Source organism: Dendropsophus ebraccatus, chromosome 2 (genome assembly GCF_027789765.1).
Source record: "Dendropsophus ebraccatus isolate aDenEbr1 chromosome 2, aDenEbr1.pat, whole genome shotgun sequence".
NCBI classification, from domain to species: Eukaryota; Metazoa; Chordata; class Amphibia; order Anura; family Hylidae; genus Dendropsophus; species Dendropsophus ebraccatus.
In genome coordinates, this window is record NC_091455.1 from 73996379 (window position 1) to 74012083 (window position 15705).

General features: G+C 40.5%; 1 protein-coding gene across 8 annotated transcripts in view; it reads right to left on the minus strand.

Moving 5' to 3' along the window:
* Positions 1-15705, minus strand: part of PIEZO2 (piezo type mechanosensitive ion channel component 2) — a 239562-nt gene that overhangs the window by 164429 nt on the left and 59428 nt on the right. For all 8 annotated transcript variants that reach the window (XM_069957790.1, XM_069957784.1, XM_069957789.1 and 5 more), the window contains exon 2: positions 2874-2969. In XM_069957790.1, coding sequence (XP_069813891.1) covers positions 2874-2969 — 96 coding nt within the window. The remainder of the gene's footprint in view (positions 1-2873; positions 2970-15705) is intronic.

Genomic DNA, 15705 nt, shown 5'->3' on the forward strand with positions numbered 1-15705 from the left:
AATAACTGGTAGACCCCCTACTCTATCTATACAGTACATGTATATACAGGGCACTACAGGTATACCAAACTATGACTGGGTAACACTGCCACACCAGACCTGACCAATACCACCATACTGTGCTGGATAACACTGTCATACCAGACCTGACCAATACCGCCATACTATGACTGGATTACACCACCACACCAGGCCTGACCAATACCACCAAACTGCGACTGGATAACACTGCCATACCAGACCTGACCAATACCACCATACTGTGACTGGATAACACCATCATATCAGACCTGACCAATACCGCCATACTGTGACTGGATAACACCGCCACACCAGACTTGACCAATACTACCATACTGTGACTGGGTAACACTGTCATAACACACCTGACCAATACCACCATACTATGACTGGAAAAAACTGCTATACCAGACCTGACCAATACCGCCACACTGTAACTGGATAACACAGTCATATCAGACCTGACCAATACCGCCATACTGTGACTGGATAACACCGCCACACCAGACCTGACCAATACTACCATACTGTGACTGGGTAACACTGTCATAACACACGACCAATACCACCATACTATGACTGGAAAAAACTGCTAGACCAGACCTGACCAATACCGCCATACCCCCCTCGAAAAGACACCAGATTTTCTGGTAAGTCTGAACGGGAGGGTACTGCCCCTCTGCAAGGTGCTACCAGACATGACCAATACCGACACACTGTGACTGAATAACACTGCCATACCAGACCTGACCAATACCGCCATACTGTGACTGGATAACACCGCTATACCAGACCTGACCAATACCGCCATACCCCCCTCGAAAAGACACCAGATTTTCTGGTAAGTCTGAATGGGAGGGTACTGCCCCTCTGCAAGGTGCTACCCTACGCACCAGACCATGGGTGCCTAATGGTAAATACGATCCTGCAGGTATACAGGACACTACAGGTATACAGGACCCCAAAACTATACACTACAGGTGCACGGGACCTACACCAACTATATACTACAGGTATACAGGACCCCAAACTTTACACTACAGGTATACAGGACCCCAAAACTATACACTACAGGTACACAGGACCTCCACCAACTATATACTTCAGGTATACAGGACCTCCACCAACTCTATACTACAAGTATACAGGACACCAAACTATACACTACAGGTATACAGGACCCCATAACTATACACTACAGGTATACAGGAACTCCACCAACTATATACTACAGGTATATAGGACCCCAAACTATACACTACAGATATACAGGACCTCCACCAACTCTATACTACAGTTATACAGGACCCTCAAACTATGCACTACAGGTATACAGGACCCCCAAACTATATACTACAGGTATACAAGACCTCCACCAATTATACACTACAGGTATCCAGGACCCTCAAACTATAAACTACAGGTATACAAGTCCTCCACCAACTATACATTAAAGGTATACAGCACCAACTATATACTACAGGTATACAGGACCCCCGAACTATACAGTACAGGTATACAGGACCTTTACCAACTGTACACTGCAGGTATACAGGACCTCCCTCAACTATACACTACAGGTATACAGCCCCCCCAAATACACACTACAGGTATACAGGGCCCCCCCAACTATACACTATAGGTATACAGCCCCCCCAACTATGCACTACAGATATGCGAGACCCCTAAAAACTATACATTGTGGGTATACATAACCCCTCCAACTATGAACTACAGGTATACACTAATTCCACTGATTAACTCAGATGAAACAATACCTTTAGCTTGGCCTCCTGGGCACCTTAGAGCAAATCTTATTAACACACTGACACTTTATACCCGGACAGCGTCGGTACATTTTCTAGTAGTGTATATTTGTATAATATATAAATATGTACACTAAACATGTACACCAGCTAGACCACTGCTTTTAGAGCAGATTGGTGGTCAGTAACCTAGACAAAGAGCTGTTATCAATTGAAGTAATAGAGCAGGTATATGAGGAGAAGGAGGCAAGTTTGCTAAATGCATATACTTGCAAAAATATTTAACTTGACAAGCTTTAAAAGTTTAACTACATTAGATTTTTTGTTACCCTCTGCCACCAAATGGAAGAAGGCAAAAAGTGTACCCAAGCTCAAACTGAAATACTGCACTATACAAATGCATGTGATAAGATATTGTAAACTTTTTTTAACAATTCCTTTGCATTTCAATTGGTAATTCTGGTGATAAATGTCATCAGTCACAATGAGTTCTATAAGAATAACCCCGCCTATTAACCATTTCAGTCTAATAAAGCAGTGCCTTAAGGTATGAAGACAAGGTGCAGACATGCAAATAACTACATGTAAGGACAAGGAAGAATGGGAAGCAAACACATATGACTAATCGTCACTCCCCCAAGGGTATATGACCACAGAGTAATAGCAGCAATCTACTCTTTATGGGATACTTTAGCATCATTCACAGCTTCAGTATAGGAATGACAGGCTGGAAGTTGCTACAGAGCATTTGATTTCCTTATGGTTTCTGTACTCTGCGATGGCCTCTGCTTGGTGTAGGAGCTATTCAGCTAATAAAAGTAGAACAGCAGAGAACTTAAGCTCAACTTTATTAAATATCAAGATTGAAATTTGTTTTACTTCCTGCAGGGTCCACTCTCCATAAAAGAATGGTAGCACTCGAAATGAATCCAAAGATACTTGGCAGCTGTGGATGTGCTGCACTTATCCTATTTATAGAGCATACAGCACAACTGCCCCTAAAAATGGAAACATCTTACTACTACGGAAACAGCGAATAAATATTATCCAACACTTATTGTGATGTCATACGGACATATGTCTTACCTTGCATTGTTATCTTGGTCGGTTCCGAAAATAAAGGAATAAGCAAGAGGTAAATGAGGTAGACGAATGATATTCCATTGTACCGGAACATGCATGCTGTTAAAGAGAAAAGACAATTGATCAGTAAGTGATGTTTGTAAAATTGATATTTTACATATCCTGAACATTTCTAAATAAATAGTATTATATACTATGTTATGTGTGGGCTTTGGGTCTATGATTAGATGTCACATATTGGTATACTGGTGGCTATGGTTATGCAGCTCTTAGGTCCAGGGTACAACATTTTTTTCAAAAGAGCCAAGGAGGAGGTGGCCAAACATGACAATATGCACCTACATCACCGGCTCCAGTGCTGGGGTCCGCTGTACCCCACTCTGGTTCCCACTTCCTGGTCTGGCCAGAGACCCAGGTCAACGGCCGTAGTGGGGTGTGGTGAGCATGAAGGGAGTGAAATATGCATTGAAATGCTGTGCACCAAAAAATTTACCATATTGTCTTTGCCTAAAGCAAGCAAATTATCAGATCTAACTTTATATGAGACTATGCAAGCCAGAACTTTACAATATACAGGAGTGCCAACACTAATAACAAAAAATGCAGTCCCATCTGCCGGCCACATGTTGGAGCTGGGCAGATTAATATATAGTTGGGAACTTTTCTAATAAAACTACATATCAATCTGCTCCGCTCCTCCTGCTCTGTAACATGATTCCTGCAGAGTGACCTGCATTTTTACTCTAAGGGCAGAATTCCGCCTGCTTCAGTGTCAGACTGCATCTCTATGGCAGGGCTCATGTGCCTCTGCTCTCCTCCGCTTAAAGAATTGACATGTCAATTCTTTGAGCGGAGCGTGGAGGCGTGTGAGCCCTCCCATAGAGATGCATTCCGCCCAATTTGCTCAATGTGAACATACCCTAACAGGTTCAATCAAATCCCCTAATAGGACTAGTAAAACAAATTCTTATATGTTTTTAAAAACATCAGTAACAATGATAAAACTTCAAAACACCAACATCATCTCATATAAAAAATTTAAGTTAACATAATTGTCTTTGCCACATTTGGAAATGTCCAAAATATTAACATGTCATGTTTGTTATATTTAGTCTGCATGCTAAAAAAAAAGTAATAAATCCTAATACCAGAATATTTTTTTATTCTGTGTCATTACCTCTCCCAAAAAAGGCATAAAAAGGGATTAAAAAATCATGTGCAATTCAACATTTTACTATAGCTCACTATGCAAAACGCACAAGCCTTCCCACAGCTATGTGTAAGGAAAAATTAAGGCTCAGGCAATACAAGGATAAAAAAAATGACAGCAAATAAATTAATGTTCTTAACTGGTTAAAGAAGCCAAGATCAGCTCTTAAATTTTGAGTAGCATTATGTTTGGAAAGTTAAGCACACCCATATATATCTGCTACATTATTTTAGATACCTGCAAAATAAGTGGTCTGTGGTATTGGAAAGAACAAGAAAGAAAATTCAATATTCATCAGTCATCTGTGATCCATTTGCCTCTCTCAACAAAGTACAAGAAGAGTTTACTATGTCACTGGCACTGTTCAACTTTCAGAGTCGGCATTACATTTGTGCAAAGCATTAATGAAATACTTCTTTCATTTTGGTTTTAACTAAAATATAAAGAGTAAACGTCTTTTATATACAACAGGCATTCTCGCACCTTGAGTTGTAATCTTCCACAACAGGCCAAGGTTATAACTGGCAAAAACATGAATAGGCCCTGTGTTCTCCCAAACTAAAGTTCCCCTGGTACCAGTAGAGACTCTCGGGTGTAGCGAGTATTACGCCTGGCACATGAATTTACTTGCATATAGCTGAGCTTTTAGTAGGGATGCAGATATTTTCTATTTTCAGCATAGAGAGGCATCACTAAAGCAAGGAAAGTGTTACATCAAGGCAGGCTTAAAAGTGAATCCTTAGGTCTACAACTGGCTTGGCACAGGATGGACTAGGATACGGTATATATATATATATATATATATATATATATATATATACACACACAGTGGTACCTTGGTTCTCAAACTTAATTGGTTCCGGAAGGTAGTTTGAGAACCAAGCAGTGTCTTCCCATAGGAAATAATGTAAATGGGTTTAATTGGTTCCAGCACCCACCAATAATTACCTACAATACTCATTTATTACTATGAAAAGTGCCTAGTTTTATCCCTACAGTACAGTGCAGAATGGTACTAGACTGTACAGTGCATTATATACAAGAAATGTTCAACAAAACCAGCAATTATAGTACAGTAGTCACTAACTCCTCACTCATCCTTTACTGTATAGTGCCCCCCCCCCCCATCCCAGCACTGTAATGGATGGCAGATGGTGGAGCACTGATTGTACTACTATTGTACTGTATATATATGTACTGCACTCCAGCAATCTTATACAGTACTGTACTGTATGTGAAGCCTCACCAGTGCTAAACTCACCAGGTACAACCCACCATCCACACTCACAAAAATGTACAGATACCGAGTACTTCAAGACTGGGCGCCCGAAAAGTGTTTAAGAACCGAGCAGAGTTTGAGAACCAAAGCAAACTTTCCTTGAAAATACAGTTTAAGTTCCAAACAAATTAAGAACCGAGGTACCACTATATATATATATATATATATATATATATATATATATATATATATACACACACAACAACAACGGAGCATGCGTTTTGCATCAGGATGGTCCCCAGGTTAAGATGACCAGAAATCACCAGTTGGCATCTGGATCCAGCAGCAATGACAGGACCGCAAAATAAAAATAGTCAAGAACAGAATCAAGGGTTATCACCAGGAGTGCAGGCAGGAAGGCATAGCCCAAGGTTAAGCCTAATAAGAGCAGAGCAATAGATCCATGAATGAACTGGGAAACTGGACTGGAGTGTGGTGAGATTCAGAACCATGAGGACTGGACTGGTGATTGGAATCCAAATGGCAGGGTGAAGACAATGTTCAGGAGCTTGCTGAGTCAAAAACAGAAAAGGGCAACAGAGAGTATGGCAAAGGTAGAGAGTATGACAAAAGTAGAGTCTAGGAGCAGGCCAGGTTGGAACCAGGAGAAAAGAAACCAAGCAATGTAGAATCCAAGAGTAACCCAGATCAGAACCAGAAGATAAGTAACACCAAAAAGACATGAAACCAGAGTCCAGAATGGGGATGCAGGGATCAAGGAACAAGGCAGCTAAATGCAGAACCAGAAGAAAAGAAGCCAGGATAAAACTGGTACAGAATCTGTACTGTGCTGAAACTCTGGCAACTGTCTGAAAGATGGGTCTGTAAAACTGCACATAAATAGGTGGAATCAAATGGTGTCTGGTTGGAATGGGGACCAGCATCACTGCCAGGACATCATAACTGTGCGCCAAAAGGATGTGGAAGGACAACATTGGAGCGGAGAACAGTGAATGTAACAACGGTTTTAATGCATGATGTAATGATTTCATTGTTTGATACAGTAAATCAATATTTTCACAGCTCAAAGTTTCAGCCAAAATTGACTGTGAAAAAGTTAAAAGACTTCTACAAAACCTTTCAAATCCTTACAGAAAATGAACTGGGAAACATAAGAAAGGACTATAATGATTTATGGCCTGTCTATATTTATTTGTACCCTTTCACTTTCAGTAAATTAAATTGACATTAAAAACTTCTGTTGGGAGAGTAAACTGGCAAGATGACAGCTTAACAATCTGAGGTTATTATACATCAATCAACCTGAAATCATATCACAATATATTCTATACACAGGCAGGAACCACAGTATTTAGCAATGTTCCACAAGCAGCTTAAGTGCACAGATGAGACTTGCAGCATACTATCCGCGTACTCAATGGATTAAGAAACTCTGAAATGCAAAAATCAATGCATACTCTGGAACTTTCCATTCCACTTCATTTGGTAGAACTTGAGTGGATGAAAATGAATTTCCATAGTCAGTACTTTTAGTACATAGGTTTCAATATTTACCACCATTTAACAGAGAATGCAGTCTAACCTGTCTTAATTACAGGATTTATAGTAGCAGTGAAGTTGGAAAAAAAAGTCGAAAATCTGTTGAAATTGATCTGTGGTATGAAATTCAAATTCACAGTGCATCAATTTTTGTTTCATATGTGCTGTGGATTCATTGAAGATTTTTTTTTCTATTGAATTTAATAGGGCAGTCAAAATGAGCAATAAACCAGCAGTGCTTTGGATTAAACACAGCCTCATTTAAAATGATTTGTTTTTAACCCAAACTTAAATTTTTATGTAATTCACAAAAAAATTCAGGAAAGGACAATAAAGTGCAAAAAAAAATTATACTGAAGTTATAAGAACTGGAAATGATAGAACAGCTAAAGAAATACTGCAAAGTAAATAGATGGGGATTTTCATCCCATCCAAGTCAATAGAGCTATTCACAGCTGGTTGAGCAACTAAAAGACTTCCTGCTGTTCTAGGCATTACTAGAAATAAAGTGCTCCAATGCCGTCTTCCTCTGACAGAGGACATTCAGGGCCACAATCAGCAATTTTGAGTCCCAATATAGTCGGTGGGTGGGTCAGTGGTACAATGCACCAAATCACCTCATTTACAGTACATATTCAGGCTGGGTTCACACACAGTATTTTTGCTCAGTATTTTGGTCCTCATATTGCAACCAAAACCAGGAGTGAATTGAAAACACAGATAGGCTATGTTCTCACACTGTTGAAATTTAGCGGATGGACGTCATTTTATGACAAATAATGGCCGTTACTTCATAACAACGGCCAATGTTTTAAAATAACGCCAATTATTTGCCATTAAATGGCGGCCATCCACTAAATTTCAACAGTGTATTCACATAGCCTATCTGTGTTTTAAATCCACTCTTGGTTTTGGTTGCAATATGAGGACCAAAATACTGAGCAAAATTACTGCGTGTGAACATAGCCTCACAGTGTATGAATAAAACATCACAAAATTAGCAAGGCTACATTTTTATGCAACAAAGATTTTTTCTTGCATTATAATACATTTTATGATATAATTAAGTGTGTCATTGCAAGTGTGTCATTGTCATTACAGTGTAGGGTCCATCCTGAGCATGAGGCCACCATGAGGTCATCCCGATCATGAGGCCACCATGATGCCATCCCGAGCATGAGGCCAACATGAGAAAAATTTTAACACATGATCATACAGGACAAATGAACCAAAGGAAATACACCTACATAATAAATTTGTCCAAAATTAAGTTTTGTGTGTCTGAGCCACCAACAACAAATCCAACAGTATTGGTAAATTACCCCCACGCCCACCATCTACAGTACAGTGGTTGATACTTATTACAAAGCACTTCCATATAATGTATAGAATATAGTATATAATGTGTCAGTGCCATATACACTGATTGATCTTTGATCTTTTACTATTTAATAGATATTACAGGAATTTATTGAAAGGAATTTATTAAAAAGACCAAATTTAAAAAGATCTTTTTTTCTGTTATTTTTGTAGATGACGGATAGCTGCTCTAAAATCTCAGACAAGGAAAGATTACAATAGATGCTGGGCTATAAGTTTTAACTTCATATATGCTGAGCACAATTCTGTGTACTATGTAATACAATGTAATTGTAAAAATAGAAATAAATAATAAAAAAATGTAATTTGATAAGAAGCATATTACCACCTGCTAACACTCCTTCTCATCTCTTCAGTATCTCTCCTGGCTATGGTCCTCATGTACTTTAGACTACCATACATACTTGCCACATACTTCTTTCCAGTTTCATTTAATGTTAATGTATACATATATATATATATATATATATATATATATATATATAAAATTACATATCTACACACACAATATAGTATATAATATATATATATTACATATCTACACACACAAATCTAAATGCTGACAAATGCACATTATTGTGTGCATCATAACTCACAACACTTCTGTACCTACAGGAGAAGGTAGTCTTGCAAGAGGCAGGAATCCTTTTTACTGTATATACATAGGGTTTATCAGACCATTTTTTATTCTTTCAGATTTTTGGCCAACCAGTTAGAAGAAGATGTGATGTATCAGCACAAGATCTACCTATGGGCCTTTGGACGGAACTGGGCATAGATGAAGGATTGGTTCCACAATCTACGCATTCAGCTTAAATACAAGGACTACAGGATAGGGGACAAGTAAGAGGATCCCTAGAGGCGCTGCATACAACTGACATGTTTTCTGCGGCCGCTATTCAATGAAAACTGCAGTAAACCATATCGGTGCACACTATGGAGCGAACGGCTCCGGCCGCTCGCTCCACAGTGTGTTGTGGGGAGTTCTGATGCAGGCGCGCATGGATACGCCAGCATCAGAACGTTGCAGTGCCAAAGATCTGGGATGATCTTTTTAGAGATGGTCGGTCTCTCATGTTGTGTGAACATAGTCATAGGCTGTATTCATGTTTTGCCGGATTTCCTAGGCCTACATCCATCTTCTTTAGGTCCTTGGTATTTAAAAGCTGTAAGAACAGGGAACGTTATCAGGGAAAGTTATAGTGACCCCCGCAGTCATGCTGCAGGGGTCCCGATCAGTCAGTGACAGGTACCTCTCCTGACAATAGAAAGAGACAGAGACATCGCTCCATGTGCAGGATCAGGTGGAATGTGACAGTTCAATCCAGTGCAAGAGTAAACCCGGGTCCCCTCTCTACCTGGTCGGGTTGTGCAAGATGAGGCACTCTCCACATGCCTAATCGAGGAGGAACAAGTGTGCAGCCTTCCTGTAAACCCACATCAGGGTCATAATGAGATGCAGACCTCCTTAAACTAAACCAAGCGGCTCTATTCATTCTCATGGAGCAACAGAAAAAGGCAAGTACTTCGCTCTTCTGGCATACCTTGGCTCTTTCCAAAACTCCATAGGAATGAATAGAGCTGCGGCAAGTGCGCCAACCTGGGGCTCTATTCATAACAGAGCCGTCAGGGTCCAATACGGAGATCGCCGAGGGGTTCAGAGGTTGGACCCCCGTAATCTCCTACTTTTCCCCTGTCCTGTGCATAGGGGCAAAGTAAATTTTTCCCATAATACCAGTATCAGTAGATCAGTAGATTATACAACAATAGAGTATACAACGCTGGTTCTATATCTGCAATTTTTATCTTTCTATGTTGTGTTCCCTTACCATAAGTTCACAAATGAAGAAGTCTAACTAGTCCTCTCCACTATATTCTTGAGCTCTCCATGCATCAACATGCCCAATTTGTAGCTTTGCCATAGGGAAATACAAAGGAATAGAAGGCTACAAATTACAGATTTGGAATCAGCATCCTTTATCCTACTTACAGATGACTTTAGTTTAGGGTTTTCGAGGAGGGTGCGTTGGGGGTGACAGAGTCCCTTTAATTAAGCAATGAACACATTGTATATTCTTTTCAAGCTAATAGCTTTCTTGTATAAAATGTGTCACACAAAGGTCTCTATAGGTCTCTAAATGTATAGCTTTTATACATTCTGCATCCTGCAGGCTGCTCACCTTCTATGTAGCCACATAAATGTACTATTGATCCTGCCATGACCACAACAAAGCAAAGCTGCAAAGGGAATCTGAGGACAGAAGTTTACAAATCTCCTAAATCTTTTGTATGAACTACTGTAATTCTATCAGCAGTTAAAAGCATGAGTGCACTCTACCAGTAGAAACTAACAGCAAAAATATTATGATGCTCATTGTGCCAACACTTTTTTTGTTTAATTTTTTTATTATCTTATAACAAGAAGTGGTAAACCTATATTGGTGACTACTACTATTTTCAATGTAATGCATGTTACATCTACTAAAGGTATTCTCCCACCAGTGGCTGGGGTTTTCCTCCTTTTACCTCTAAGCTACAGTCAGCTGTATTACCTAAAGGTCATACAAAATATGGCAGACATGTTGAAGAGAAGTAGTCCCTTAGTACTACTAATGAAGCAGCAGAATAGCTGGGAGCCCTTTGCCAGAAGCTGACGCCATGTCCAGTAGAATCAGCATGATGTCAGCTAACGTCTAAATCCAAGTCATCCAGCAGGACACATTGCTGGCACACACACATAGCCTGCTCAATACCAAGATATATGTGAATAAGTACAGCTTTATGTAAATGAATCCCTAAAGTGTGCTATTTAATAGCCAAGATTATTATGAGGTTATATTTAAAAAATGTGTATTGGACAGCTCTTTGTCTTTACATCAAAGATTCACACTACACAAACGTAGGGAGAGGAAATTGACTAAAGTTTCTTTATGTAGCCGAGTGTGAGTGATGTCAGACTGATGCTCTGTAGGGCAGTACACATGAAGGCCGTTTTATGCACAAGTGGATGTGCTCAATCCTTCTAGGAACTTGGAGCTAATAAATGTGACTTGTGCGTGAACACAATGACGGCCATTCACAATGCTGAAATTGCTGGCTGCAGCACATTTTATGAGCAATCACTCCACTCATAAATAAGTTCATGACCCTAGCAGCAATTTCATGGTCCATCTCTAGACATGTCTTACACGATAATTACTGGACTTCTACTGACACATGGAGGTTGAAAAAAGTGTGAAATTCAGCATAATGTCCTGTACTTAGTGGCTAACACACCGATTTCCACATATAATCCTTAAGTTACAAACTGCACACTCCAAAAATCTAATAGTACCTAGGTGAAAATATCTGAGAACTGTTCAGTTTATCTTTAAGGGAACAATTGTGCTAATTGAGCTCCCAGCAGTGGTACATATATGTTGTAACCAGCTCCCCTACCATATCTAGGGTTCCTTACTTGGTGTCTTTATATCCCGCCAGTGGCATAGCTACCATAGAGGCAGGGCAGGAAGCTGCTATGGGGGGCCCAGGGATGCACAGGGAAGATAAGAGCTCTCCTGTGTCCTTCTGCTTAACCCCTCATGTACTGCAGTGCGTAAGTGACCAAGTGTTCACTGACATGCTGCAACACAAAAAAAGGGTTAATAAGCAGAAGAGGAGATCTCTGTTTCACTGTTCTGACAACCCATGACCTCTGTTCTCTAGCTGCTGCAATCAAGTAGGAAAATGTGCGGAGCTCCATGAAGAGGTCAGGGGTTATAAGTGCACGAGCAGTGCAGCAGAGATCTCCTTGTCTTCCTTTTTAACTCTTTTTTTCGTTTTGCAGTATGTAAGAGAACATTGGGTCATTTACACACAGCAGTACATAAGGGGTTAAGTAGAAGGTAGTCCACTTCTGCATCTATGTATTTAACCATAAGGGGCCAAAAAGACCTCATAGTTAAATATTGTGCACTGACAGAGCAAACAGCCATTGGCCAGTATTCTGCCTCTGGTCACAAGAGATTTTATTTTTTAGCCACTTTACCAAATCTATCTATCTATCTATCTATCTATCTATGCGCAGTGCTTTGTGTTGCGCTATGGGGCCCCATGAATCCTAGCTATGCCCCTGTATCCCGGCAAAGCATCTCTTAACCCAGCGGGCGGTGCAGGCAGAGTGCTGTTAACTAGGCATAAGACAGAGTTTGGCCTGTAACCAGTCACGGCTCATTGCCTGTCAGCACGCTCTGATGGGTTGATTGACAGACAAAGGGGCTTCTATCAGTTTTCTATGTCTGTCTACCACCCTTTCTGCGCATGCTGACAGGCAGAAAGCTGTGACTAGGTACGGGCCACACTCTGTTCACAGTGCTCTGCCTGCATCATTCGCCAGAATGAAGATGTTTTGCCGGGATATGAAGATGCAGAGTAGTGAACCCCAGATATGCTACATCTATGTGGCACTACTGGGAGCTTAAATCAGCACAATTGTGCTGATTGGTTCCCCTTAAGACATTATTACCCAGAGCGATTGTCTCCCAAATACAGACAGCAATCAACCGACAAGCAAGCAAACACTCTTTCATTGGTTGACGTCTCTCCACATGTTTAAAAATAATCTTCCGCCAGTGGCGCATCTCCATGTGGGATAGGAGATGCGCCTCCAACAGCTGATTATAAGAAAGGGCTGCGCAACAATTGTTAGTGATGTGCTCCCCAGCCCCAGCTGCACGAATATCAAGCTAATAGGCTCGGTAAGTGAGCCTGGCTGACAGCAGCCCTGCTTCTCTATTCTAGCCTGTTGTACTACGCTACTGCATTATGTGGATCTGCAGTTCCATTCTGTATCTACAAACTGCTGCAGTTTTTTCAAGTTTATGCCCTAACTATACATTAACCTTCACATGCTCATTGTTAGGCACAACGTTTTTGCAGCTCCCTTTAAAATAACGTCCGTCATTTTGAGTCTAAACAGACGTCATTTAGCAGCCTGGCCTCCCCTTAGTGAAGACTGGTGTTTGTACATTATTCTAGTTTGGGGTTACTAATTGCCCTTTGGGTGCGGCTTAATTGAAAAGTCAATTGAATTTAATTTTAAAAACTCAGAAAAAACGGTGACAAAAGAAAAACTGTGTGTGAACAACTAGTAAAAAATGTCCGCTGTTTGCAAAAGATGTCCGAAAATAATGATCATGTTCATTATTTTTATGTCCTTGGTGAAAACGTCCGTTATTCAGTGCATTGTGTGCATTGGACGTCTATCTTCCCATTGACTTTATAGGGGAACTCCGGATAAGAAAAACTTGTTTTCTATTAAAATTACATTAAAAGTTATATAGATGTGTCTATACAATGTATTGCTATGTTCACACTACGTAAAAGTACGGCCATTGTTGCCATCGGCAACAACGGCCGTACTTAATGCAGTGTGGAACATTGCCTCTTGTTCTATGGGATCCCGGCCGGAGCGTATACACATCGTACACGCTACGGCCGGGATCCTATGCCGAGCCGCAAAGAACTGACATGTCAGTTTTCTGCGGCCGCAATTCAGTGAATTGCGGTCTTAGGAGACCCTGTCAGTTCACAAAATGAAGCGAGCAGCTCTGGCCTTTTGCTTCATTGTGCACTATGGGGAGTTCTGATGCGGGCACGCCCTGATGCGCCCGCATCAGGACACTACGGCCATAAAGATCATCTGGCCGGTACTGCCGTACCGGCCGGGATGATCTTGGCAATCACGGAATGGTCGGTCCGATACGACGTGTGAACATAGCCTGTTACTGTATCTGTGCAGTTCTGCCACACTGGTAGCTGATAGAAATCCAAAAACTGAAAAAATGGCCCCTGTGCCAATTCACATTGTCTCCTGCTCACACTGCTCTCCCCCCTTAGGAGACAAATCTTCCATGCCTCTGTCTCACAATGTGTGTGTTTGCTGAGATCAGGCTGATGATGCAGACAGGGGGCAGGGCGTGATGTCACAGGAGGTTTGCCTGGATCCCAAAATCCCCTGAGTGGTCCACCATCTCTGACTGGTCAGAAGCAGGTGCTGCACTAATTTTACTGATTGTGATGGGTGGGGGCTGTGATGATCTGCTGAGGGAAAGCATTGCATTCTGGGAACTGCTCAACCAGGAAGGACAGAAACACAATTCAGAACAAAACCTCCCCAAACAAATGGATTTTTGGTAGCTTCAAAACTGGGATAGACAGGTAAGTAATGCGTTATGCTTCTGCAGACGGTTCATTTTTTTAACCTCTACCTGGAGTTCCCCTTTAATGCATTGCCATTGCATTCAGCTAAATCGCGGCAAAAGCTGACTTTTTTTATATATCAAAATCGGCCGTCTTTTCTTTATTTTTGACGTTGTGTGAACATAGCCATATACTATACAGTAACTTATAATGACATAGTCAGCTGTTTCCAAATGTTTGTTTTTATTTGTTTTACATGTTATTCAAAATTTAAAAAAATCATAATTTTTGGGGTGTGGAACCAATTGTCTGCATATCAGTACTTTTTTATGGCAAAATTTGCTTTGGTTTGAGAGTGGATTTGGGTTACAAGCACAGAACGCATTATGCTCGTAATCCAAGGCACCACTGTATAACAGAATACAGCATTTAGGTTGGAAATTAGGCTTTATATAACACATTAACATGGAGTTACATATAACTTCAAATCTAAGTAAATCATACATATTAAGGCAAGGTACACTAAGGAATTGCTTGGGATCTGTACCTTCACAGCCAACCTATTTGCAATAATCAGCATTTGTGGTTCCAGGGCTCTCATTATAGCTCTCACAGAAACACATTTACATCACCTTTTCTTTAAAGGAAATCATCTGGAACCTGTTAAACTTGTGGCAAATTGCCTTGGATGTCAACCAAACCTACACCATGAAAACGAGACCATGTGTTTCTCTAATTCTTCACAATAGCTTGTAATATATATTGTTTAGTCTTGCTCTTAAAATATTCTATTCTCTTTCTCATAATAACAAAACACTGGAATAAGGAGTAGAGTACCATATTATACTGTACATATGAAGGATGTCAAGCACTCTATGTGTCAAAATCTGTTTATGGGCCAGAATGTATTCAGTCCTGGGTCTACTGCTGAGCTCCACATCTGTTTGGTACAGAATGGTTGCTTGTCACTTGCTCATGAACTTTTTTTTTTTTTGTCATTATCTGTCCACTGATCTGGCAGCGGCCAGTCATGACAAGTAAGCATTTAACAGTAAGCTTAGGCTATCTTAACACACTATGGCTTTGTTGTGGTTCTGTTGAGCTACTGTTTTATCCCGATTTTCCAATATCACTGAAAAAACATGCGTTTTGTGCTAAAAAAAATACATGTGGTCTTGCCATTTGTGCTAAGACCATAACAGAAGAGCAACAAAATTGCAACATACAGTATGGCAATATACATTTGCATCAGAGATGTCATCCTACAGCAGCTGATGAGCTAATAG